Genomic DNA, 25,898 nt, shown 5'->3' on the forward strand with positions numbered 1-25,898 from the left:
AAATCTGAATTTCAGATAAAAATCAAGTAATTTTTTTTACTGCTTGTTCCAGATATTGCTTGGGACACATGTACACTAAAATTTGTTCATTGTTTATCTGAAATTCAAATTTAACTGGGTATCTCCTGTATTTATTAAGCCCGACTGCCCCCAAGAAAGAATGAGGGGACATTCTGATGTATAAAAAGATCACTTGGCTGCTTTTTTGTGTAGACCTTAGGCTTTTTTCATTTATCTGTTCAAATAAATGTACCATCTCACAGTACTTGACTCTTGTTCTTTTAGTTATGTGGATAGAGACGCAGGAGGTCAGGATGAATATATGAAACCATATTTTGCTCAGTCAGTGCGTTAAAACTGCTGTGTGTGTTTGTATACGTGTGTGTGTGTGTGTGTGTGTGTGTGTGTGTGTATGTATGTGTATATGTGTTGGTTGGTTTGAAGAAGTTCTGTACTTGGCAGGAAATTTAACCCAGACAGAAATGAGCCCATTCTGTCATTGTTGGATCAGTCTGTCAAGCATTGGCACATTCTCACAGACTGTCCATATTGTCTTTTGACTATATGTTAAAAAGTATTTTTCCTGTTGTTAGGATAGTGTATTCACAGGATTCAAAATGAAAAGGAAGTAAAGGTTTTCTTTACTCCCTTCTTGGACCTGTTCATTTGCCCACTATGGAGACAGTCTGATCTGATTGGAAGATGTTAGAATTTTGGAAATGGACCTTAGAAATCTTCCTATGGAGTTTTTGTTTTGTTTTTTTAAAAGCATGGGAACTCTGACTCAAGCCCCCTCTCCCCCCAAGGGGGAAGCATTGCTTGTATAGAAGACGGGTAGAAATGGGTTCCTCTGGTCATTTACTTCTTCAGTGTTTGATGGTTGTCAGTACTCCAACAAAATTGATTTGGGAGTGCTTGGCATCGGTACAGTTTAGTCTTAAAATAGATTTACTTGAATTCCATCATCATTAATGATGAGAAAATTACAATTTATTAACTTAGACAAGGTCTCATAGTAACTGGCGGCAGAGCCAAGATTAGTATATATATATTTTTGCATGTGTTTTTGTGTATGCATGTTTAGAACCCCTTTTCTGAAAAAGAAGAGAGGGAAACTAGCCATGAGTGACTCTTAAAGATAGAGAACAAACTGAGGGTTGATGGAGGGAGGTTGGTAGGGGATGGGCTAGATGGGTAATCTGCATTAAGGGAGGGCATTTGTTGCGATGAGCACTGGGTGTTGTATGGAAGTGATGAATCAGTGAATTCTCCTCCAGAAACCAATATTGCACTTTATGGTACCTAATAAAATTAAAGAGAAAAATTTAAGACCCCCCCCGGAAAAACCCTGTTCTGTATCATGCTGAGAAACATAAATTCCCTTGCTTAATTTCTGTTTCCTATTTGATTTCATTCAAGACTCAACACTTCTTAATTTTTTAAAATTTCGTTAAAGTTTTTTTTTTTTTTTTTTTTTTAGATTTATTTATTTGTCAGAGAGAGAGAACGAGGCAGGGAGAGTGGCAGGCAGAGGAAGAGGGAGATGTAGACTCCCCAAGAAGTAGGAAGCCCCATGGGGGCTGCTTAATTGCTTAACCAACTGAACCACCCAGGTGCCCCTCAACACTTTTTTTTTTTTAAGGTTTTATTTATTTATGTGACAGACAGCCAACGAGAGAGGGAACCGAGAGAGGGAACACGGCAGGGGAGTGGGAGAGGAAGAAGCAGGCTCCCAGCGGAGGAGCCTGATGGGGGGCTCGATCCCAGGGATCTAGGATTACGCCCTGAGCCGAAGGCAGATGCTTAACGACTGCACTACCCAGGCACCCCCCCTCAACACTTTTTTAAAAGAACATCTGGCTTGGACATTAGAAAAGGAAGGTGGGAGGAAAGTAGATTTTTTAAAAAAATGTGTTTCAATCAGGGTTAGGGAAGTCAGGAGTGTATTGTGGTTCAGAGAGAATATTTGAGGGGCGCCTGGGTTGGCTCAGGGCGTGATCCCGGTGCTCTGGGATGGAGCCCGGCATCAGACTCCTCTGCTGGGAACCTGCTTCTTCCCCTCCCTCTTCCCCTGCTTGTGTTCTCTCTATCGCTGGCTGTCTCTCTCTCTGTCAAATAAACAAATAAAATCTTTAAAAAAAATATTTGAGTCCTGTTATTTCAACTATTAAAAGGATTGAGAAGGTTAAAAAATTACAGTGAATAACTGAAAATTATGTAAAGCGAGTTGACTCGGTTTGGCTGCTTTTTCAATTTTTAATGCAAATGTGTTTATGGCTAAGACTTGCTGAATTTTCCTCCCTCCCTCCCTCTTTCTCCCCTTTCCCCCTTCTTCCCTCCCTTCAAATTGGTCTTTAGGGCCAAAATTTCATTTCCTGTGGTTAGAATAAACAAGCTTAGTAGTTTTCTTAAAAAGAAGAGGACATAACTATTATTTCCTCATAAAATTTCCTAGTTGTGAATTTGGAAGTTAATCTAATTCAGATGATAATATGACTCAAGCCTCTAATAATGCTTTTAGAAGACTTTCTGGTACAGAATTTCTTAACCTTTCTATTTGTTGTATTAAGGTAGTACTTAAATGGATAAATGGCTTGATTTTCAGACATACCGTCTAATAAATTCATAGAGCAGTAACAACTAGGGGGTCAGAGTTGAAATTTTCAGTGCTGTGTTAATATTTGGAGTTTTATAAAGGACAAATCCTTGTGTTTCGGTAAAGGAAGAGTGAGAACCACCATATTATGCAGTACTGAGGCAGACTGAAAAATTGCCTTTATATTGATATTTGTAAGAATTAGGAAAAACTCCACGTCTGCCTTTTTAAAAATTTTACTTTTTTTTTTTTTTTTGCAGCAGTACAGACATTTAGTGAATGTTTTAAAACTGTTCTCCTGAGCCAGATATGTATTCATATTATTTCTGTTAGGTTTCAGTCTTGGGAAGCAGGGAAATGAGCATTTCATCAGAGCCAGGGTCCTTCCTCTATAGAAACTTTTTCCTGATGGCAAATCAGTCGCTAGTTGCATTTCTCATTACAGCTCATTAGAGCCTAGTCTGGGAAGGACATCTTTCTTTCTGCCCTTCTTGACCCAGTTTCTTACTTCAAAACAAGTAATTAGATAATTTTTCAGGGACTTTCGGTTTGTATAGAATGTGACTTTTGTGGAAAGAAGTGTCTGTCTCTAAAGTAGTGAGGACTCTTTTTTTTCCCTTTTGTTTTTAACAATAAAGTATTAATCCTAGCATTTAGGGAGTGTGGAGAAATTAAAAAGCTTGGATGGGAGTCAAACACATACGTTAAAATCCACCTCGTTTGTTAGCTCTAAGTACCTTTGATCATGATCTTTTTGAAATTAGGTTTTTGTAGCAGAGATGATACAAAGCTTCCTGCACAGTGCTTGCATTATTGGTACTCAGAATTGCTTCCCATTTATTCCAAGCTTGGTGAAAAATCCTAGGCATATCTCACGCTAGTAAATACAGATTCCTTGATATCCATCCCTGTGCAGTCCACTTATTTATACTTCATTAGAGAGAACATGCTAAACTGTATTTTTTTTCCTCCAGGTATGAAGTTATATAGTGTTGATGCACATTTGGGTGTTGTAGGCTATAAGGAAAACAGGAGGAAATAAGAATGGGTAATGGGCAGGGGCGCCTGGGTGGCACAGCGGTTGAGTGTCTGCCTTCGGCTCAGGGCGTGATCCCGGTGTTGTGGGATCGAGCCCCACATCAGGCTCTTCCACTGGGAGCCTGCTTCTTTCTCTCCCACTCCCCCTGCTTGTGTTCCCTCTCTCGCTGGCTGTCTCTATCTCTGTCAAATAAATAAATAAAATCTTTAAAAAAAAAAAAAAAAAAGAATGGGTAATGGGCAAGTTAACCAATAAATAGTGGAGAATCCGGAAAGCCCTCTGGAGCATTTTCTCATTGCCTCCTCTCTTTCCTGGGGTATTCTGTCTGCTCCCAGTGGATCTGTAGAATTTCCAAGTGTTGGGTTTCTGCCCTGCTCTGGAAGTGGAGCTTCTCAGGTGGCATTTTGGCTGGGGTTGAGAGGGCAGCAGAAAGACCTGCTGTCTGTAGCAGAGTAAGGTGTTCCTGGCCTCTTCCCTCTTGTGCACATCTCAGCAGTCGGGAGTTCTGAGCCAGACTCGCATTTCCCTTGTTCAGTCCTCCAGCTTGGTGAGATGAACGGATTGAGATACTATATCTGTGTTGTCTCTCCCCTGTGCCTGTGAGGTTCTTGACGTTTCTCTGTTTAGATAGCTGCGACTGTATCTAAGCAGGTAAAGCCATTTCATATACTAGTATGAACATGGTCCCTGTGGCAATCTACGGGTTTCCCCCTCCCCCACAGTACAGGCATTTACAGTTTTCTTTCCCTGTTACTAAAACACACGTTGTCTGTGGAAGTTTTTCATACGATTTGCAGCCCTTTTTTTTTTTTTTTTGCATTTAAAGAAAAGTGGGAGTTAATATAGGTTGTATGACTACGATGATAATACTCGTTTAGTAACAATTTAAACCAAAAATTTTATCTTAACATGAGAATTTCCTATATCCCCTAAGTGTATTATTTGAGGGCGATTTGTAGGTGGGTATTAATCTGTATTACCTTGCGCAGAGTTATTTTCATAACCCCAGTTCTGCCCTCAGCTTTCTGACAATTATGCAAAATTTTAGCTGCCCTTCCTCCTCCTCCTATGTCCCAGGTGCCCTGTGTTCTTCCACTTCAGTAGGAGAGGCCACTCAGGGAAGGATTTTCCTCAAACTTGATCATTTTGATTTAAAACAACTTGCTAATTAAAAGATGCAAAATGTAAATAATTTCTTTTGACCTAACACAGTGGACCATTTACATAGAATGGTTCACAAACATATTTTAGGTGCTTGAGTCCAGCTCGTTCTAATCACACAACTTCACATTTTGAGATAATATTTGCTCATCTATCATTGTGTGAATAATGATGGGTCTTTTTCTTTTAATGTTGGTAAACTTGACTCAACTTACTTTAATTAGCAGTTCCTAGAGTAAAGATGGACATTTTTGTATTCTTTTATTTTTTAAATTCTTTTGTTTGAGGGCTGCCTGGGTGGCTCAGTTCGTTAGGCATCTGCCTCCGGCTCGGGTCATGATCTCAGGGTCCTGGAATCAAGCCCCACATCTGGCTCCACATGGCAAGTCGGCTTGTCCTGTTTCCTCTGCCCCTTCCCCCGCGTGTGCTCTTTCTCAAATAAATAATAAAATCTTTTAAAAAAGATGTTATTTATTAGAGAGAGCACGAGCAGGGGGAGCTGCAGAGGGAGAGGGAGAAGCAGGCTCCCCGCTGAGCCGGGAGCCTGACGGTGGCGCTCTGTCTATCCCAGGACCCTGAGATCATGACCTGAGCTGAAGGCAGACACTTAACCGACTGAGCCACCCAAGTGCCCCGGAAATTTCTATATTCTTCATGGTGGAAAATTAATGTACTTTGACCCATTATAGCTTCATTTAAATATTTAGAGGTAATTGCTTAAAAGCCTTGATTTGTCCATACTGTTGTCAGACATAAAACCATGCAGGCTTGTATATACCTTTTTTTTCCCCCCTAAAGAATTAGCAAGGTCCATGGAGGTCCCTCCAGGTCGATTGCAAGTACATAGAACTAGTTTTTAATGGCTGCGTTGTTGTCCATACTGTGGATGTATATGTGCTTCAGCTATTCTTTGATTGATTTAGATCATTTTGTTTTCAGTTGTTAAAAGAATATTTTCCATGGACAGCTTACTGATGTAGTAGGGTTTATTCAGCAATTCATTAATCAGGCAGCATCCAATCTGGCAGATAGAAAGGAACTCCAAAGGCAAGGTCTTTATCGATCAAAGGGAGCAGGAACAAGGAAGTTACACGGGGCATTTACTGATGGGTGAAAGCAGGGTTAAATTCCTTAGGTGGAGCAGTGGGCCTGCTTGGAGCCAGCTCAGGTAACATCCACTCAGTGGGCAAGCACTGATTGGTTGATCTGGGTCTTTTCTCTGCCAGCTAACCGTGGAAACTTAAGTTCTGGTTTGTTGACTGGGGGCTTAGCATGAGTCACTCCATATTGGGCCTGATGTGGTTACTTAAACACTGTTTTTTTTTGCCTCTGAAACAATACTGGCATGTCCTCCAAGCTTTGCGTTTGGATTGGACTGCTTCCTATTCCTTCTTGGTGCAGTCGTCTCTCCCCCTATTCCTGAAATACTTGAACATCCAGCTTTCTGTGACTCTGCTTCTGTCACGATTGTTAGTGGTTTCAATATCTTTCCAATACTGTGGTCTTTGCATTTCTTGACCTCCTGTCCTTAAATGAGGTCATACCCCAGTCTGCCTTTGCTACCCGTTTCTCTGTGATTACAACCTGGACCTCTCCATGAACTGTAACTGTATGCTTCAGGCATTCTACTCGACCATCACCTCCTGTGGTTCCATTGTCCTCTCTCAACCCCAGCAGTTCTTTGACCACACAGGATCTGATTGCATTGATCCTGTCTCCTTTTCAGAAACCCTTTCTCTCCTTATGGGCCATCCTTCTTTCCTCAACTTAAATCTCTTGATCTGTCATGGATATAGTCTTCATTCCCTTGTCTTCCTCCCCTTCCCCACATTTTGTTCTGGTACTTGCCTGGTAAAACCCTCTCCTGGGTTAAGTCAGCTCTCCGCTTGATTCCCATTTGTGCTCCACCAGTTGAACTTGGCTGGGAAGCACGCAGCCAGTTGGGTCTCCCTTTACATCCAGGGCTCAGACTTAGGTGGGCCTTAGGAGCTGTCAAGTGATTCTCCTGTCTCCTGCTGCATTTATTTTCCTGTTCTCTTAGATGATTTATTTGATACTTTCTACTTAATTTTCTAATACCTTCCTTTCTTCCTCTCTCTCAGTGATTTTTTTCCTTCCTATTACTCTGAGAAATAGAAGCACTCAGAAAAGAATCAGATTCTACTAGCTCCTGGTACCACCCACGTGCATCTGTGTCCCTGTTCTTTGTGTGGCCAACCTCTCACTCGGGTGCTGTATCTCACCCTCCCTCCTCTGTAATCTTTTTCTTTCCTCTCCTGGGTCATAGCCATCAATATGCAGACAAGCTGTAACTATCTCTTCTCTTGAGAACAAAAGAATCTGCTTTGTCCTGTCCTAGGATCCATTTCTCTATTCTCTTTAGAGTGCTGCTCCTGTTCTCTACTGAGCCCTCTCTAGTTGGACTTTGATCCTTACTGTAGCTGTTTTGGAGGTCAACAGTGATCCTCACACTTTTTTTTTTTTTGTTATAGTAAAGTATATGTAACAAACTCTACCAGCGTGACCATCTTGAAGTGTCCAGTTCCTTGGCATTAAGTAGATTGACCTTGTTGGGCAGCCATCGCCATCATCCATCTGCAGAGCTTTCCTGCCATTCCAAACTCTATACCCATTAGACACATCTTGCCAGCACTCCTTCCCCTCAGCCCCTGGCAGTCACCAGTCCAGTTGTCTTTATGCACCTCATCTAAGTGGAATTACAGAATATTTTGTGTCCTTTGCGTCTGCCTTATTTCATTCAGTGTCGTGTTTTCAAGATTCATACAGGTTGTAACATGTATCAGAGCTATCAGAACTTCATTCCTTTGTAAGGCTGAGTAAAAGTTCATTGTGTGGCTCTGTCAGCATTTTGTTTACCTGTTCACCCACCAGTGGACATTTGGGTTGCTTCCACCTTTTGGCTGTACGATCACTTTGCTATGAAGCTTGATGTACAAATACCCATTGCCCCTGATTTTAATAGACCTAGAAGTGCAGTTGCTGGATCATACAGTATTTCTCTGTTTAATTTTTGGATGAACTGCCGTACTGGTAGCCGCTGCACCATTCCCCGTTCCCACCAGCAGCTGAAGGGTGCTAGTTCTCCACCTCCATGTCCTTGCCAGTCCTGTTGTTTTATGTATTTCTGCTAGTAGCCATCCTGATGAGTGTGCAGTCTCCTCTCACTGAGGCTTCGATTCACATTTCAGTCCTCATCTTTGTTGACTTGTAGGTAATGTGTAGAACTGATCGGTGTTCTCCTCCTGAGACTCTGCCCTCCGGCTTGCTTCTGTTAACACTGACCCCTTCCGTCATGCCCCAGGCCTCTCCGTTTTGGTCTGGCCCGGATTTCGCTCTTAGCGCTTCTTGCTCCCTTGGCCTTGCCAGCCAGTCTCATGGCTGAAAATACTTCACTTTTCTGAGTTGCCTTGAACAAAACTGAACTGTTCTTTGCCCAGACCTGTTCCTCCTGCAGTCTTCCCTTCCTCGTGATGCAGTTCAGTGGTTTTTCATTATCTCAAGCCAAACACCTTGACCCCTCTTTCCCTCTCACTCTGCATACGGCTGTACCTTTAATACAGAGTCAGATTGAGGCCACACTTTCACTGCTTCATCCTCCTCACTCTGGTCTCAGGCCTGGTCATCTCACATCTGATCCCTGCGAAGGTTCCCAGTTGGTCTCCTTCCTCCTGCAGCAGCTAGAGTTGGCCTTTTGACAGCAGGTCAGATGATTTCACTCAAGTCAGTACAGTTCTCACAGTGGTCCCCACATCCTTTGGAATCTGGCCCCACTCTTCTCACCATGTCCTCGCTGCCCTCCTCTTTTCCCCATCCCCCATCCTCCCTGGGCTCAGCCTGGAATGTTCTTCTCCCAGATAACCCTGTGGCTTCCTTGTCTGCTCCTAACACCTGACATGAGTTTTGTTTTTCTTCTCCTCTCCTCTCCTCTCCTTTCCTCTCCTTTCCTCTCCTCTCCTCTCCTCTCCTCTCCTCTCCTCTCCTCTCCTCTCCTCACCTCACCTCACCTCACCTCACCTCACCTCACCTCACCTCACCTCACCTCCCCCTCCCTTTATTTTCCCCTTCCTTCCCTCTTTCCATCTTTAAAGTTTGAAGATTTTATTTATTTATTTGAGAGAGAGCTCGTGCAGAGGGAGAAGCTGCCTCCCCACTGACCAGGGAGGCTGCAGTTGCCGGGCTTTATCCAGGACCCTGGGATCATGACCTGAGCTGAAGGCAGACACTTAACCCACTGAGCCACCCGGGTGCCCTGTTAGGTGCATATTCTTACCCTTCCCAAAGCAGCAGCGCTCTCCACCCCACCACCCCACCAGTATTGCTCATTTCGTTTAGCCTGCGCATGTGTCTCTGTAGCTGTTCCTACCTCATGATATTTAGTTATTTGTTCGTGGTCTGTTTTGTGTTTTGTTCGTGACTGTGACTCAGTCATCAGCAAGAGTGATTGGTATTAATTCTGTGTTCAATAAATGTTTGAGAAATAAACGAATGATTGAGTCCTTATTCATATGTACTTAATATGCACTTGCTTTTCTGTAGAACAGACTTCTGAGTGTGGGTTTGTGTGGGGTTTAAGTATTGCAAGGTGGCTTAATAGACTCTGGATAGTACAGTCTTTACATCATTAGTAGTTTAACTATTGGATGAAAATTGGTAAGGCTTAATTTTAATTCTAAGTTTAAGGAGAACATATTGTCTATTTGGATTAGCAATCTGTGTTTTCTCTTTTATAGCTTCTCTGTACAAATTCTTTTTCTTTTTTTCCCTCTCGCTTGATTTTTTTTAATTTATAAGAGCTCTTTGTGTTTATTTTGTCATGTATCATTTTTTCCCCCAAATCTTGTTTTCCTTTTGATTTTCAAATTGTTTCACCAGACAACTATTAACTCTTTAAAATTTATGTAGAAGAATAAATTTTTAAGAATTGATAAGAAAATTTTGAAAAACATGCATAGTGGGAGTCTTGCTAGATATGTAAAATAGTAGTTCTCAAACAGTGTACATGAAATTTACATGGTTGCTGTTTAAAATGAGTCTGCTATTAGTTTTCAATTTATAGATATTGGGGAGGTGAGGAATGGGGACAGCATGTCTGAATAGTCGTCGTCTTCAGTACGCCCCAGGGTCATTCTGATGTGATTGGTCTGTGGATCACAGTTGAGAAGCACTGCTGTGGGTCCACTGTATTTGGAAGCATGGCAGAGCAGTAGATCCAAGGAACAGAATCGTGTCTAGAAACAGATCCAGTTGCGAACAAGGACTTACTATTGAAGGTGACATTACGGTTAATCGAGAAAAGGGTGGTTTATTTAATAAGCAGTTCACGTAGTTCATCTGAAAGAAAAAGTTAGCTTTCTTCCTTACACAATATAGAAAAATAAACTCCATATTTATTAAAGATCTAAATGTAAAAATTACGCAAATAGTAGAAAAAATATAGGAGACCATTAGTTTAACCCTGGTATGAATGAAGCCTTATTAACATGGACTGTAAACCTAGAATCATGAAGGAAATGATGAACAGACTTAATTGTCAGGTTTGCTTTCTGAAAGGTGATACTCAACTGTAAAATGAGGCAACATCATAGAGCACCATGACTGTTTCCTAGTTCTCTAGATTTTCCACAGTCCCTTCAGCGGATGGGATGCTGTTGGCCAGAGGTTTGTATTTTACCCTGTTTTAGAAAAGGGTAGAGTCTTCAGAAGACTTTCAGACCAATGCAGTGTCTTAATTGCTGCGGCTGGTACATGTAGGCTGCCGTTGATGCTACTGAACACTTCCTCCTTGGCTCTCCCAACCCTTGGCGTTCACAGCACTGCCTTCTCCAGGTTCTGCTTTTATTGCTCTTGTCAGTGGGATTTTCCTGCTCCCTCTGGGCTCTGGTTTCCCTCCAAAGTTTTCTGTCCTTTATCTTGATCTTGGAGATTTCCTACGGTTCTCATCCTTCATCTGATGATGGCTCCATATGTGTGCTTCTAGCTCTGGTCCCTCTTAACCTTCACAGTTTATATTTGGATGACTCAACAGACATCTTAAACTCCTCATTTTCAAGACTTGTATTCATCTCCTTTCCACCAGCCATTCCACTGCTGACCAGCTAATGCTTAGATTTCTGTCTCAGTTGAAGGCACCCAAACCGTTTAGCCTTCTTTTCACTGCAACTCTGATTTGTGGCTTTATTCTCTAGGATTCGGGTACAGAAACCGCCTGCGCTGTCTTAAGCAAGATTTCCGTTGCTGGGGAGGGCTGGAGGAGCAGCTGCTGCTGCCACCCGCTGGACAGTCAGGAGCTGGAACTCCTGGCTGCTGGCGACTGTCACACACTCCAGCCGCCTTACTCCTAGGAGTGAAGGATTATCTCAACTCTCTTATCTGATTGCCTCACAGCCGGTTTCTGCTCTCTTTAGCGTAAAGGTATTTTCTAAAAACTAGGATCTGTGGTGTGCATTGAAATGCAAATGAAGTTTCTTCACCAGCACTTTGACTGTAATTCCCTGCCCTCCTCTCCCCCACCCTGCTCGACTAGTGGCTGATTGTTCCCGGATGAACACCTGCTGCGTTGGGTGCTTGTTCCAGTGATGTGGTGTCATCTCTTCAAAATCTCGGTTTTCTTGCCTCCCTCTTCCCCCCATCCTTTTGCTAGTACTGCCCTGTCTTGATTACTATTACTTTGTACTAAGTTTTGGAATTCAGCATATGAGCCCTTCAGCTTTGTTCTTATTCAAGATTGTTTTGGCTGTTCTTAGCTACTTAGAATTTTCATGTAGATTTTAGGATCAGCTTACAAAATTCTGTATAAAAACCAGTAGAGATTTTGATAAGGATTGTGCTGAATCTGTACATCAATTTGGAGAATGTTGTCATTTTAACGGTATTAAGTCTTACAATTTATAAACGGATGTTTTTCTATTTATTTAGATCTTTAATATCTTTAAACAGTGTTTTATGGTTTTCATAGTACAAATTTTACACTTATTGTTATGTCTCATCCTAAGTATTATTTTTTCTTTTATTTATTTATTATTTATTTTTTAGAGGTAGACCAGAGTGGTGGGCAGCAAAGCAAGGTTTATTGAGCAGTAGCAAAGTGATAGTACAAAGCTCCTGAGGAGGGAGGGGCCCCGAGAGGATTGGCTAAGTATTACTTTTGATAGTGTTGTAAATATAATTGTGTGTGTTTTTTAAAAGATTTTATTTATTTGACACGGGAGGGGGGGTGATGCGGGGAGAGAGCAAGCACAAGCAGGGGGAAGAGAGGGGCAGAAGGAGAAGCAGGCTTCCTGCTGAGCAGGGAGCCCCATGACCTGAGCTGCTGCTTAACCGACTGAGCCACCCAGGTGCCCTGTAAATATAATTGTTTTAACTTAGTTTTCTGATGTATTTATTGCTGGTGTATAGAAATACAGTTGATTTTTTGTGTGTGTGTAATTGTCTTGCATCCTGCAGCTTTTGCTGAACTATTGTTCTCTTAGTTTTTTTAGTGGATTCTTAGGGATTTTCTATACAGTCATCATCTTATACAATCATCTGCAGGTAAAAGTTTCTTTATTACAATGTTATTTTTAAAATCAGAATACAGATACGTGAAATTAAATTTCAGGGCGAGTAGGTCTTGAGATAACATCATTCTCCTGGGTTGTGACAATACATCTATTCTTTGCAGGTCTGATGTCTTTGGAAGTAGTAGGATCATTTGTTTTCATGGTGTTACTTTCCCATATAGAAACCTTCAGTGGCTCCCCATGCCCTTAATGGCACAAATCTAGATTCCCCGGACTCTTTTTTCCAAATTACTGCACCATACATTAACAAAGAAAACAGCATGTAATGGTGAACAGAGCCTGGGGATTTTTTGGCTTTCTTACCAGCTATGGATGGGCAAATTTGGAGATAATCTTTATTTTGTAAAATTGCAGCATTGGACTTTTAAATTTTTTTTTAAAAAAGATTTTAAGTAATCTCTACACCCATCGTGGGGCTCGAACCCACAACTCTGAGAGCAAGAGTCATACACTTTACTGACTGAGCCAGCAGGCGCCCCTGGACTTTTAGGGTTTTTTTTTTTTTTAATGTTAATCTTTTATTAAAAAATTTATTTGTGAGAGAGAGAGAGCGCACACGCAGGCAGGGGGAGAAGTGGCAGAGGGAGAAGCAGACTCTTCGCCAAGCATGGAGCCTGATGCCAGACTCAGTCCCAGGATCCTGGGATCATGACATGAGCCAAAGGCAGATGCTTAACCAACTGAGCCACCCAGGCGTCCCTGGACTTCTAATTTTTAAGCATGGTTTCCTTTAGTTCTTTGAACATGTTTATAATAGCTGCTTTGATGTCTTGTCTGAGTCTGACATTAGGGCCCTCTCAAGGATGATTTCTGTTGCCTCCTTTCTCCTCCAGTGTTTGGGTCTTCCCTGCTTATTTGCATAATTTTTTGTTGTAAACTGCACATTTAAGATCTTTCATAGCATTTCTGAATGCTGATCCCCCTCCCCATTTCCCTGGTTTGTTGTTGTGTTGCTTGTCATTTGTTCAGTGACTCGTTGAGCCTGTTCAGTGCCTTTAACACCCTCCCCCCCCACCGGTGTGCGTCCTTGGTGTTGCTCCTCAGTGGGGACAGCCTTGGGAACAGACAGGAGTTCCCTTGAAGTGCTCTCTTCAGGGGATGACAACACGGTTTTAGGAGGACTCTTCAACCATCTCTTTCTCTGATCTCCTTGTTAAAGGGCCACGTCTGCCTCTGTTGGTTCCCGCCCAGCAATTACTCTCCACTGATAGCTGGCTGATTGCGTTATTGTGTTAGACAGGTCCTGGGCCATAAATTGCCTCACAGTGTGATTCTGTGAATTAGATGGCCTTTGTGGGGGTTATCTGAGGGCAGTCTTGGAGCGGCCCTGACTCCAGAAGGGCTCTTCTTCTGTTCTTTTTTCCCCGATTCTGTTAAGCGTCTATTTGGTCAACTCCTCCTTGTTGCTGGCACGAACTACCAGCCTCATCTCATCTTGGTCGCTCATCCCCGAAGTCTCCATTGTTTCCATGGTGCCACGAGGCTTGAGCGCCCCTGTTCTCTGTTCCGACCAAGGTCAGTCCACTCAGGGATTGCTGAGGGGCTCTCTGTTCTTGCAGCCTGCGTCGGCCTGTGTGGAACCTGCGTGCCGCTGCTCCAGAGCCAGGGGCAGGGACAGCAGCCTGTCCCGTGTTCTGTGAGTGGGGTCCTGGCCTGGGGCTGTCCCCTCCGGGCTTGCCGGGTCGGAGCCTCTCTGCAGTTACGTTGTGAGCGAGCTGAGGACCGGCGGTGCCTGGTGTTCTCGGGCTGCTGTGCCTGTGGTGGAGCTTCCTCACATTTCCTGGCCACGTGGGCCTAGAATCGAAGTTCTCCGGGATGGAGTTGGGGGCAGGAGATGAGAATGCTAGAAATCATGACCCTGGATTTGGAGCTGGATGGAATAATAAGTAGTTCGCTTCAGTTTTTTTTTTTAATGTTATTATTACCTGCCTACCACACAAAGGTCGTTTCCTCTGCCTGGAGGGCTCCCGTTTCCCCCGGTTAGGCACCTGGCCCACTCTCCCTCTTCCTTGTCAGGCTCTGCTCAGATACCCCTGGCCGCAGAGGCTCCTGTGGACCACCCTTTACTAGAGCGTCTCTCCAGCCTCGCCCATTCCCTTTCCTGGCTTCATTTTCCCTCTGAGGATTTAGCATCACCTGGCACGCTTATGTGCGTTTGTCGTCTTCCTCTCCCAGTGAATGTGCGGCTCCCTGAGAGAAGGAGCGGAGACTGTTGTTCCCTGTGGCTGTTCCTGCACTGAGAACAGGGTCTGACACATGGGAGATGGTCATAAATCTGATGAATGCAAAGTAGAAATGGCCAGAGTTGACTGCCTTCTTGCTTCACAATTCAGCCTGCCACACTGAAAAATATCACTGTGAAGTGAACTCTGTTGTTTGCCAACACCAGTTGCTTGCTGCCGCCTAGACTGAGAGACTGGAGCCCACTGGGAGAGAACGCATGATTGTTGAACAGGCTGCCGGGGCCGCGAGGGAGGAGGGTGGCGTGGCTGCAGAGTGCTCGGCATCCCTGAGGGGTGGACAGGAGAGCGGTACGATTTTGGCCTTGATTCTGATGTCAGCCTTCAGCTTGCTCTCTCCTCACCACCGGGAAGTGTTTGTGGACACTTGGGGTTAGGTTGAAAAGCCACCTGTTTACAGAATGGTGTGGAAACTTTTCTGTGGTTATATCCTTTGCTAATAGTTGTAAGAGACTCACTCGACCATACTGGGAGTGGACTGGACATTGCTGGAGGCCAGTGCCAGCTGCTGCTTCATTGGGCAAAAGTATATCTTCATTTGCCTGATACGAAGATTTTTTTCTTTACAGTTACTTTAAAATGATTTTGAACTAATACCTTTTTTTTCCCCTTCCTTCTAGATTCTGGAAATCCGTTAACTCCACTCTTTGAGCACTTATGAATAACCACGTATCTTCAAAACCATCTACCATGAAGCTAAAACAGACCATCAATCCCATTCTTTTGTATTTCATACGTTTTCTAATATCACTTTATACTGTTCTAACATACATTCCATATTATTTTTTGTTTGAGACAAGACAAGAAAAAGCAAACAAAATTAAAGCAAAGCCTGTAAATTCAAAACCCGAGTCTGCATACAGATCTATTAACAGTTTGGATGGTTTGGCTTCAGTATTATACCCTGGATGTGACACACTAGATAAAGTTTTTATGTATGCAAAAAACAAATTTAAGGACAAAAGACTCTTGGGAACACGTGAAATTTTAAATGAGGAAGATGAAGTACAACCAAATGGAAAAATTTTTAAAAAGGTAAGGTGATCTTTCGTTGCCTTTGTCTTTCTTCTGAGTAATAAGTTCTCTCCGAAATGGCAGCAAGGGATGAGGACAGCCTGCTGCCGTCCGAGGTGGCTGGTGTGGCAGGAGAAGCAGGGTGGGCAGGGGACTGTGCTCTGATCTCCTGTACTGTGCCGCACAGATTTGTTCTGAATTATCCCACACTGGCCAGAATGCCTACTGAGCCCAAATGTCTGCCACGGCTTGGAGTAGAATGTCTAGAGCAGTTTTGGGTCTGAAACCGTATTCCCTGGTGGTCCCACAAACACCTGTGTGTGCTTGAGATGGTTCTGGGTTTTGGAATGTGAGGCCTACTGTTCCTCATTTTAATGTAGGTTCCATTGGGTGCTTAATGTCTTGGTACTTTGGTGGTGGCAACTGCATGATTTTTTAAGAATTTCTTTTCACCAATATAGACAGTAGCACCTGTGTTATTGATTTGAAACGGAATAAGATCCTTTTTTTAAAAAAATATTTTATTTATTTATTTGACAGAGAGACAGCCAGCAAGAGAGGGAACCCAGGCAGGGGGAGTGGGAGAGGAAGAAGCAGGCTCCCAGTGGAGGAGCCTGATGGGGGGCTCGATCCCAGGGATCTAGGATCACGCCCTGAGCCGAAGGCAGATGCTTAATGACTGCGCCACCCAGGCACCTGCGGGATGAGATCCGTAGAGGCGGTATAGCATAGTGATTAAGAACCTGGATTAAAAAACAACAACAACAACAAAAACCAACCCAGATTCCAGATCCAGACTCTGGGTTTGGATCTCAGCTTTGCCACCTAGTAGCTGTGTGACTTTTGGAAAAGTTATTTAACAAATTTGCCTCAGTTTATTTTATTTAATATGAAGATAATGATTATTGCTGATGTTCATTAGCATTTCTTATGAGCCAGGCTGTTACAAGTTCTTTACACGTACCAACTTACTTAAGACTTAAAATAGCCCTATGAGTTCGTGTTATCGTTGTTATTTTGCAGATGATGGCACCAGATAGGTTAACTTCTGCAAGGACGTTCCAGCTAGAAGTGGTGAAGCCAGGACTAGAACCTAGGTTGTCTTGCTCCATACTCCTTAAACAAATGCCAGTTCTCAGAGTTGTCGAGAGGATAAACTGAATGTGTGTACACACACACACACACACACACACACACACACACACACAGCTTGGCATCTAGTGTAAATGCTCTGGTTTTTATTATATTACCATTGTCTTGGGAATTGGGTGGGCAAAATTATATGAGTGACCACAGAGACACATGGGGTAATGCAACACTGTGAAGGATAGTGAGTATAGAAATGGCATGAAAATGCTAATTTTGAACTTGGAGCCATGACTCTATTACAAGCCGTTTTTCAAGCTCCAGTAGGTAAAAATTGAAGATAAGATTTTTTTTAGAGGCAGTAAGATGATCAGTAATCATCTTTGATTGATTGATAATTTGGTTAGGTTATAGATTCATTTTGTGTGTAGGTGAAGTTGTTTTTCCAGCTGCCTTTTTTCTGTTAGTCATGAAAGCTCTCAGGTCTCAGAGGAAGGTTCAAACAGTCACACCATGGAATGGAATACTCAGCTTCCCCTGTGACTTCAGGGCCAGGGGGATGTTATTTAACTTAATCGCCCAGTAATTTTGGCATTTATCCACACAAATTCCAGAGTCTTTCTTTTAAACATAAAGGAGATGGCAAACATGTTAACACCAGTAACTCCTAGAAATTAAAAATGTTATTCTAACTCTAGATGACAAAATCTGTAAGTGTCCATCCCCTTTAAGTAGAGTGATCTTGTGTCTCACTTTGCCTGCCACATTAGCAGTGCCCCCCTACAGTCTCAGAAGTGGCTTGGGGAAATGATCATGGTCCCTCGACTTTTAAGGCATATTCTCTCTCTATTTCTAGTGCTGACTTAGTTTTGCCTCACTTAAAACTTAAGGTCTATCTGGAGAGTCAGCACATTACTCGAAATTGAAGTCATGTAGTTAAGCATGTGTGTTTACTCTTCTCTAACCTATAGATTATAACTTGCAAAACATTATATCATAATGGTGTCTGAGTTTTTGTTATATTTAGTTGCTACTTTTTAGGGTATACCATCCTTGAATTCATCTTTGAGAGATCTGGTAGTTCTAAAAGGCACGAAAAACTTTCTGAGGTGCTAAAGTTTTCCACTTGCATGCCTTCTCTTAAAAATATTCATTTTTGTTTCTTGGTCTAATGCTATTTGAATTCAAAGATTGGGTTCCCTTGTGTTTAATCTCAGCATATATAACAGGAGTCCTCTGTTAGCAGAAGGTTTAATTTTTCCCCAGAATCGCGAGTTACAGGCATTTTACGGGACTGGCACTATTTGTCAGTCTTCATTCAGTACTTAGAGCAGCGGACTAGCTTCCAACTGTGTAAAAAGATCAGTATGGTAAATATGTATATGAAATTCCTTCTTAATTCAGTTTATCAGTGTAATTAGGACAAAATAAAATGCTAGAGCTTTCACAGTTGTTCCTTACATGGGGCCAGGTAACACAGTGTACACAAGGGAAGTGTTTTTCCCTGTTGGGTGTTTGCATATGTGGCCATTTCCTTCCTGTCCTGCCCATGGTGGCTTTGTAGTCATCATTTATTCAACAAGGAGATATTTGAACTCAAATAGGGAAGTTAGAAGGTGAAAAAAAACTCTTTATACGGCAGCCTTTTCTGTCTACAGGATCTCACTCTCAGGTCTTTCTGCCGCTGACATTTGCCTTCAAATTGGCATTTGTGATTCATCAGACTCTTTGGGGAAGTCTTTATATAACCTCTTATATAGAAAATGTTACATTTTTCCTGTTTGAAATTAGACTCATTGGGAAAGTAAGATTTTTAGGTTTCCTGTATAATAAATGAAGCAAATGTTTTCTGTTAGCCTTACTCAAGAAGAGAGTGATTTGAGTTTCTGCTGGTCTGTATTACAGCTGTACCGTGGTTTGCAGACTGGACGGTGGATTACCTCAGCTGGGTGTTACAAACAAGCTAGGCTTTCCCGCTTTTGGTTTCTTGTAGAAGCAATTACACTGATAAACTGAATTAAGAAGGAATTTCATATATATATATTTACTCTCTGATAGGAGAGTAAAAAGGGGACATTTCACAACTGGTGCTTAGGTAGAGATGTGAGAGTGGAGTTGGTGTGGCTTCCGCTGAGTGCTTACTGACTGGCGCGCACGCGTGTTTTCCCTGTTTTCCATGAATGTGTCGTCATTCGTAGTTTCCATATTTGAAAATAATATTGAATTGGAAAAGCCAGCTAGTGGTGTAGCAGTATCTACAAGTTTCCTTCCTTCCTGTTTTGGGGGCTGAGCTTAGGGATTAACCCCAGAAGGTATCTGATATAGTTGAATCAAAGATACCCAGACCTTTATTTCAATTAAATGAACGCTGAAGTTTTGTTTCCATCTAGTATCTTACAAGTCTGTTTTGAGCTCCCAAGGGAAGATAAGCAGAGGAAAAGACAGCGGTGAATCTGCTGTAGATAAGCCCACGATAGTGTGGCTATCAGCTTCACCAACACAGGGAGGCAGGGAAGCAGAGGCCGCCGTGTTCTTGAGCCTGGGCAGACTTTTTTTCTTGTTTCCTACGGCTTATGAAACTACAGCAGAGCTAAGCACCAGGAACGTGTGTCAGCAGCCCCCGATGCCAGCCTTCCCAGCTGTGAATGCATTGTACTGAGGTCTCTGGAAATGAAGAACAGTGAAGGATTGGTGTTCAGAGATCTTTAAAATACATGTACAGGAAATAGAACAGGTTGCAAAGAATAAAAATAAGTTTACAGTGAAACAGAAAGGAGTACAAGGCTGGTTCTAACATTTAGTAACTGCCAGAAACACTTTAAATTCTTTTTCTTACATATTTTACACACACTAGAGGGAAGAAAATAGAAGGGATTATATAATCACAGTGCTTCAAAGAAGATTTCACTGTGACATTCCTTCTAAATTAATCCAGAACGGTAATAGAAATACTCATTTCTGTTCTTGGGAATTGACTTAGCTTTCTTTTCCACTTAGTGCCTACTTTTGTGTTACTTCCTGCTCCAGAGTCATATTTTTAAAAATCTATAAGCATGTGTGTATGATATTTATTTTCTGACTAGTTAGGACATTTACATTGTAATTTATATGAAAACCAGTGCTCAGTCTCTCGGCCAGGGCTTGTGTTCTAGTTTATTGTAGTACTCTCCCCAGCCAAAACTTCGGTTTTCCTTTCCGTACTTGTTCCTCTCCTGGTCAGCCTCTGTTTGCTGAAGGCACTACCATGTACCGCATGGTTTTTTACCAGGAGTCTGAGTTTTTCCCCCCTTAGAGCCCCCTTCCTGGTACCCTTTTTACCGGGTTTTCTACTTCCACTCTCGCCCCCATTATCATCCACTCACACAGGGCAGTTGAAAGGGTCCTTTACAGGTGTTACCAGGCCACCCTCCCCTCCTCACCTGCCCAGTAACATCCCATGTCCTTTCTGTGGTGCGGTTGGAGCCTTGTGATTTATGTTTAGATTCCGGAATGAGTCTGCCCGGATTCGTATTCTAGTCCTGTCAGTCACTTAGGCTCTCTGATTTTTGAGCAAGTTCTGCCGACTCTCTCGATGCCTCAGTATTCTCATCTGTAGAGTAGGGACAGTAAGGGTAACTATGTCTTCAGAGTTACTGTGCGAGTCTCAGAAGCTGCAGCGTGCTTAGCACAGAATGAACGTGGGCAAAGGGTAGCCACCCCACGACCCCCACCAGTGGTCCAGACCTGCTGAAGAGTTTCACCCCCTGCCTCCCTCACAGTTAATTGTCATAATCTTCATTCGCAGAGAGAAAGGGTCATTGAAGCCGGGTGTACTTTGTCGAAGAAAGCAGGGAGGTGTGTAATTGGACGTATTTCTGGTCTAAGTGGCTAAAGGAAAACAAAAGTCCTGGTACTTGGACTGGTTAAACCCTCAGGTACCTGAAAACTTGATCCTTATTCGCTTGTCTCCTTCAGGGTCCCAAATGGTGAAGTATTTGTGTGCTTTTATTTTACAGAATGTTCTGTATGTTATCTCCGTTTTATTTTTACAGTTTATCTTCTGAGATAAGAGGCCCTCATCATTAGCATCATCAAAGCATCTAATTTCATCTGTTCCTGAACAAAGTAAATGATTAAGTTCCTCTGTCCCGGGCAGTGGTGGTCTGAGTGATAACATTGATGTTTACCCGTGTATGTCACACCTGTCCTAGAATAAAAATACAGCCAATTAAATGTGAGACACAGAAGCGGACATAGGGCCAATCTTAACTCTTCCCCCAACCTCTACAAACGAGGAAGCTGCTCAGAGGCCCCACAGCCGGCATTTCCATAGCCACTCTAGTCATTCCCTTGCCTGACGCAGAGTCGGAAGAATTGAACATGCTTGTGTCTCATGGGGGAGAGTATTTCAGAGGTGGTAGGCAAAGGATGTGTGCAGTGAAATGGAGATGGGGACAGAAGTAGCTCTAGAGGTTAAATGATTCGATGGATGTGGATTTTTTTTTCAAGCAGTCTTTTAAAAAATGAGGCTCCTGGAGGAGAGAGGGGTTAGAACACTCCCTCACGGCCCAGAGTGAATTGAAATTGTGTTTAATTACACTGTTCATTCCACATGTATAGCAAATAATTACTGAGTGCCGACTGTATGCCGGGTGCTTTCTTTTAGGCACTAGGGAGACAGTGTTGAAGAGGACACACAGGTTACTCTTCTTACGGGTCTTACATTTGTATGGGAGGAAGAGAGACAATAAGTTAACAGATTAAAAACTGCTATGAAGACATAAAGCTGATTGGAGATCAGGGATAGCCTCTCTCGTTAGGTTTTGGCTAAGTGGAGGCCTGAACAAGAGAGGAGCCAACTTTGCAAAGATCTGGGTAATGAACGTTCTGTGCAGTGGGACTAGGTGTGTGCCCACTGGCTCTAAAACCGGAATGAGCCCAGGCGGGTGAGGCACTTGGAGTACAGAGTCGAAGAAGGTATTCAGACCCTGAGAGTGAGTACCTCTTTAAATTTTATGCCCATGGCACCTTTCTTGCGTCATCCTAGTTCCTACCCTGGCCCAACTTGTTAGAAGGACAGAAAGGACAAAGTTGTATTTACAGGAAGTAATGACTTAGGAGAGGTGAGCCTGTGGAAGAGGGTTTGATGGGAGACACTGGCACGGCTAGGTCCCTTAGGGCTTTGTAGGCCAAGCATAAGGTTTTTGAACTTGGGCGTGTAAGTAGAGGGGGCTGGAGATAGAAGTTTGGGAAGTGCTTGTAAGTTTGGCTTTTGTTAGGGCACTTCAACCATTGTAATACCATGAGGGGGACTGCAGAGAACAGGAGTGCAGATGTTTGTAGGTCATTAAACTTGGTGCTGAGAAGATAAGGGCATTTCCGTTGAACTTCTAATTTCTCAGTGATGTATAAGACAGTATTATAACCTTATCACCTGAATAGGGGGGAGGGGGTTGGGAGGGAGGGGGTGGAGGATATTTGAGTAGAGAGGAGCCTTCAGTTAGCCATTTCAGAGGGTGAGAAGATGAATAGACCAGGAAGTCATAGGATTGCTGGGTGGTGAGATCTGTGATCCTGAATCGAATGAGGTCATGTTCTTCAGCAGTGTGGACAGGGAATAAATAAATGAGTTTAATCTCAGGTTTAAGCTAACCATGGGGACAGAGTTAGAATTGGGAATTTTTTCCAGCAAAAGTCAAAATTAATGGGGTAGCTAGGTGCCTCGAAATGTAATCTTTATGGGGAAAGACGACTACTAGGAGATTCAGTGGTTTAAAGAATTAAGTGAAATTCAGTTCAGTTACATTTGAATTAAACTCATGGTTTCATTTCTTTGCCACATGGTGGCCCTATCATATGGATTTAAAGGCTTGGATTATGTAGATAATACCTTTCAGAATGAATACATTCTCTTGAAACTTAAAAGCGCATCATTTAGATTCTAGAATCTAGGAGGTAGTTCATGCTAATCTTTGGAGTGTAAAATTCTTAATAATTGTAATCCAGTTCGTGCACGTTTTGTCCAAATTTTCATCTGTCTTCTCACCGCCACAGAGCTCCTTTTGAAGTCATTGGAGCTCCCCGTGCTGAGCATTTCATGAGGGTGCAGAGCAAGGTGAGAGGTTGGGATCAGTGAAGCTAAATAAGTATTTTAAATCCAGTTGCCTTATCCGTCAAAGAATTTATTCCCTAAATCCATTATAGAATAGGACACTAGAGGGCAGTATTTATCCTTTTCTTCCCATTTCTGTCTTCACCCAATCTCTTATTTCTAGAACTCTCTTGAAATGTTGGATGCATTTTTGGAAATGAATGTGGCTAGGTTGTTTTAAGGTGTGTGAGACATATGAGTGAAACAGCTATGTTTGGAAACTATGTGTATGTATTTGGAGAGCGGGGATCTTTTTATCCAGTCTGTACATAATTGGGGATTTATGGTCTAAGTTGGAGAAAATTCCTAAAGAAAAATAAGTTAACCAGTTTAAAAGAGGGTTATTATTAAAGAAGACTTAATGTTACCTTTGCTTCTGGTAAGCACAAACGAAATGTTGAAAGCCCAGTGGTGCCAGTGGGCATTTATGGCTTCAACAGAAAGACTTTGATGAATAATAAAACTAGTCCTGGTTGCGTAGAGACTTGTTCAGAGTGCAGTACGGGGGAGAGAGTTCAAATTGAACAGCATAAATATGTCTGTTATCTTGGGTCTGGCCAGTTTCTGTTTGTAAAATCATATTGTACCAGTTGATTTTGAAATCTGGGAATTCATAAATAGAGGGAAAGTAAATTTTTGGTATCATTAGTACTTGATACTAGGCTAAATTTTAAGCTAACCTCTAAGTAAACGATGTATAAATGAATTATCAGTATATGAGCTTTTGACGACAAAACTGACCTTTAAAATCCTGTCAGACTCTGAAGATTTTTGAAAATAACCCCCCTCATTGCAGTTAAAGACTTAGCATAAGATTTGTCATTAAAAAGCACTAAATAGCTAATTTCAAAAGTTTTTTTTTTCATTTGAAATTCACTTTCTAGCTTTTTTCAGGAAAAAATAGTTAAATTACATACATGCAAACATAACTGGTTTGTCATAAAACTTGGAACAAATCTTGGCTTCTTTCTAGAAAATAATACTTTGGTTATATTAAAAGGTATTTGTATGTTTTGTGTTTATTTTATCAGGTTATTCTCGGAAACTATAATTGGCTGTCCTACGAAGATGTCTTTGTGAGAGCTTTTAATTTTGGAAATGGTTTACAGATGTTGGGTCAGAAACCGAAGACCAACATCGCCATCTTCTGTGAAACCAGAGCCGAATGGATGATTGCTGCGCAGGCGTGCTTTATGTATAATTTCCAGCGTACGTGGCTTTCTGATCTTCTGTGCGGGGGAGAGGATGCTGTTTGTTATAAGTAATTCACTCTTTGGAAATTATATTCTAAAGTTAATTGCCATCTTGAGTCTCAATTGGGAGCATTCTGTTAGAACTTCGAGTTTGAGGTCTGCTTTGGAAAAGGAACCAGTTGTGAAACAGATTGTGTAGTCAGTGTAGTTGGGGGACTGGAGCCTATTCCTGGGGGCCCGAGGGCCTGGGGGCCTTGCTGACGAGGCCTGCGGGTCTGATGGCGCTGCTGATTCTCTCAGGAATCCTCTGGTGAAGTTAGTGTCACTTCGCCCCCACTTCTGTCGGTGGCAACAGTTGACCTCTAAAACTGCGCTGCTCGGAGCCATGAGCCGGGTGAAATGACAGGGACCTTTCATACTGTAGTTACTTAAGTGGCAGTCCGGATGCCCTGTCTGTGAGGTAGTTCTGGAAGCTTGTTCACAGACGTTGGTGCCAAAATGGGACGTGAAGTGTGGACATTGTCTCACCTTTCAGATGGACTAGAAGAGATACTTTTACTAGATTTCTTGCTGTCAGTGCCTCTGCTGGTTTTTTAAACTTTTTTATCTTTTTGTTAAGCCTTTTTGTTTTCGTATTTGTGGGCTTACAGTTTGCTTCTTTGGGGAAGCCTCAAAATAATGATCACCTCTTAAAGTCACTTGAAGTCTGACTTCTGTGAATTAGGAGCAAGCAAATAAAAGTCCATATGATTATTATTATTATTATTAAATTTCAACATGGCTAAGAATGTTTTTCTTGAGTTTTCTGCTGGAATAAGCAGTGCTGCCACCTGTTCCTTTTATTTTCGTAATATACTACACCCTACGCCTGACGTTCAGTGCGTTCTTACTGGTGTATGTTCTTTCTCATATCTTAGTACCAAGTAGTTAACAGTGAAGTCCTAAAAAAAGAACATTTTAGGAGTCAGACATAATTCCTTCCATTGTGGCATCCCAGAGTAATGTCTGTAGGTGAAATAAAACTTAAAGGATTTTGTTGTAAAATATTGGCAGTCTTAGGGGAAATTAGGAAAGGGTGAGAGTGAGTGGGCATAACGTTTATAGTATATAAACTCAATATAGTATATTGAGACAGTTTAGGTAATTATAGCACAGTTACGTAATAAACTATGGATCTGACAATTTAGGGTTCAGTAGACTGTTAGGATTCATGACCACTTTCAGAGACTTCAGTTACATTTAGTCCCTCCGCAAAATGTGCAAATACTTGACTTGCCCTTCTTTTCCCTGTAGTTGTTACGTTGTATGCTACTCTAGGAGGTCCAGCTATTGTTCATGGATTAAATGAAACAGAGGTGACCAACATCATTACTAGTAAAGAACTCTTGCAGACAAAGTTGAAGGTGAGGACTGGGGTTATTTTACAACTGTCCAGTACTTGAGAATTCTCAGTGTCATGTACTCTAATATTGATACTTTTATGATCTTTAAAATCCTGAATATCTTTGTAAACTTTTAGGAATATTGTACTTTCTTCCTCTCTCTTAGAAAAGAGAAAGTAGATTTCATGCATATTTATGTATAAGTAGTGCAGAGAGTTAGAGATTGTTAACATCGTATGCCCATGTCTAAGGTGAAGGGATTATCTTTTCTTTATTGTGCTCATTTGTTTTCTAGTCTATTTTCAGTAAATTTGTAACTTCGAAGGGTTGTTTCTGGAGTAGTAATCCATTTATTTTTGGAGCATTGAGTCATTATGAGTTTTTAGAATTTTTTAAAGGGAAAAAAGAGACTTTATGAAACTGTTGGAGAAAGAGGTTTTGAAAGTCCCTAGATGACTCCCTGTGAAAACAGTAATA

General features: G+C 42.1%; 1 protein-coding gene across 2 annotated transcripts in view; it reads left to right on the top strand.

Annotated features, from left to right (window-relative positions):
- ACSL3 (acyl-CoA synthetase long chain family member 3) overlaps nt 1-25,898 on the top strand; it is a 70,696-nt gene that overhangs the window by 24,526 nt on the left and 20,272 nt on the right. For both annotated transcript variants that reach the window (XM_045775263.2, XM_045775264.2), the window contains 3 exons: nt 15,237-15,651; nt 23,878-24,055; nt 25,333-25,442. In XM_045775263.2, the coding sequence (XP_045631219.1) occupies nt 15,274-15,651; nt 23,878-24,055; nt 25,333-25,442 (666 nt within the window). In that variant the 5' untranslated portion in view covers nt 15,237-15,273. The remainder of the gene's footprint in view (nt 1-15,236; nt 15,652-23,877; nt 24,056-25,332; nt 25,443-25,898) is intronic.

Source organism: Ursus americanus, chromosome 1 (genome assembly GCF_024610735.1).
Source record: "Ursus americanus isolate L20-20 chromosome 1, mUrsAme1.1.p, whole genome shotgun sequence".
Classification (NCBI taxonomy): Eukaryota; Metazoa; Chordata; class Mammalia; order Carnivora; family Ursidae; genus Ursus; species Ursus americanus.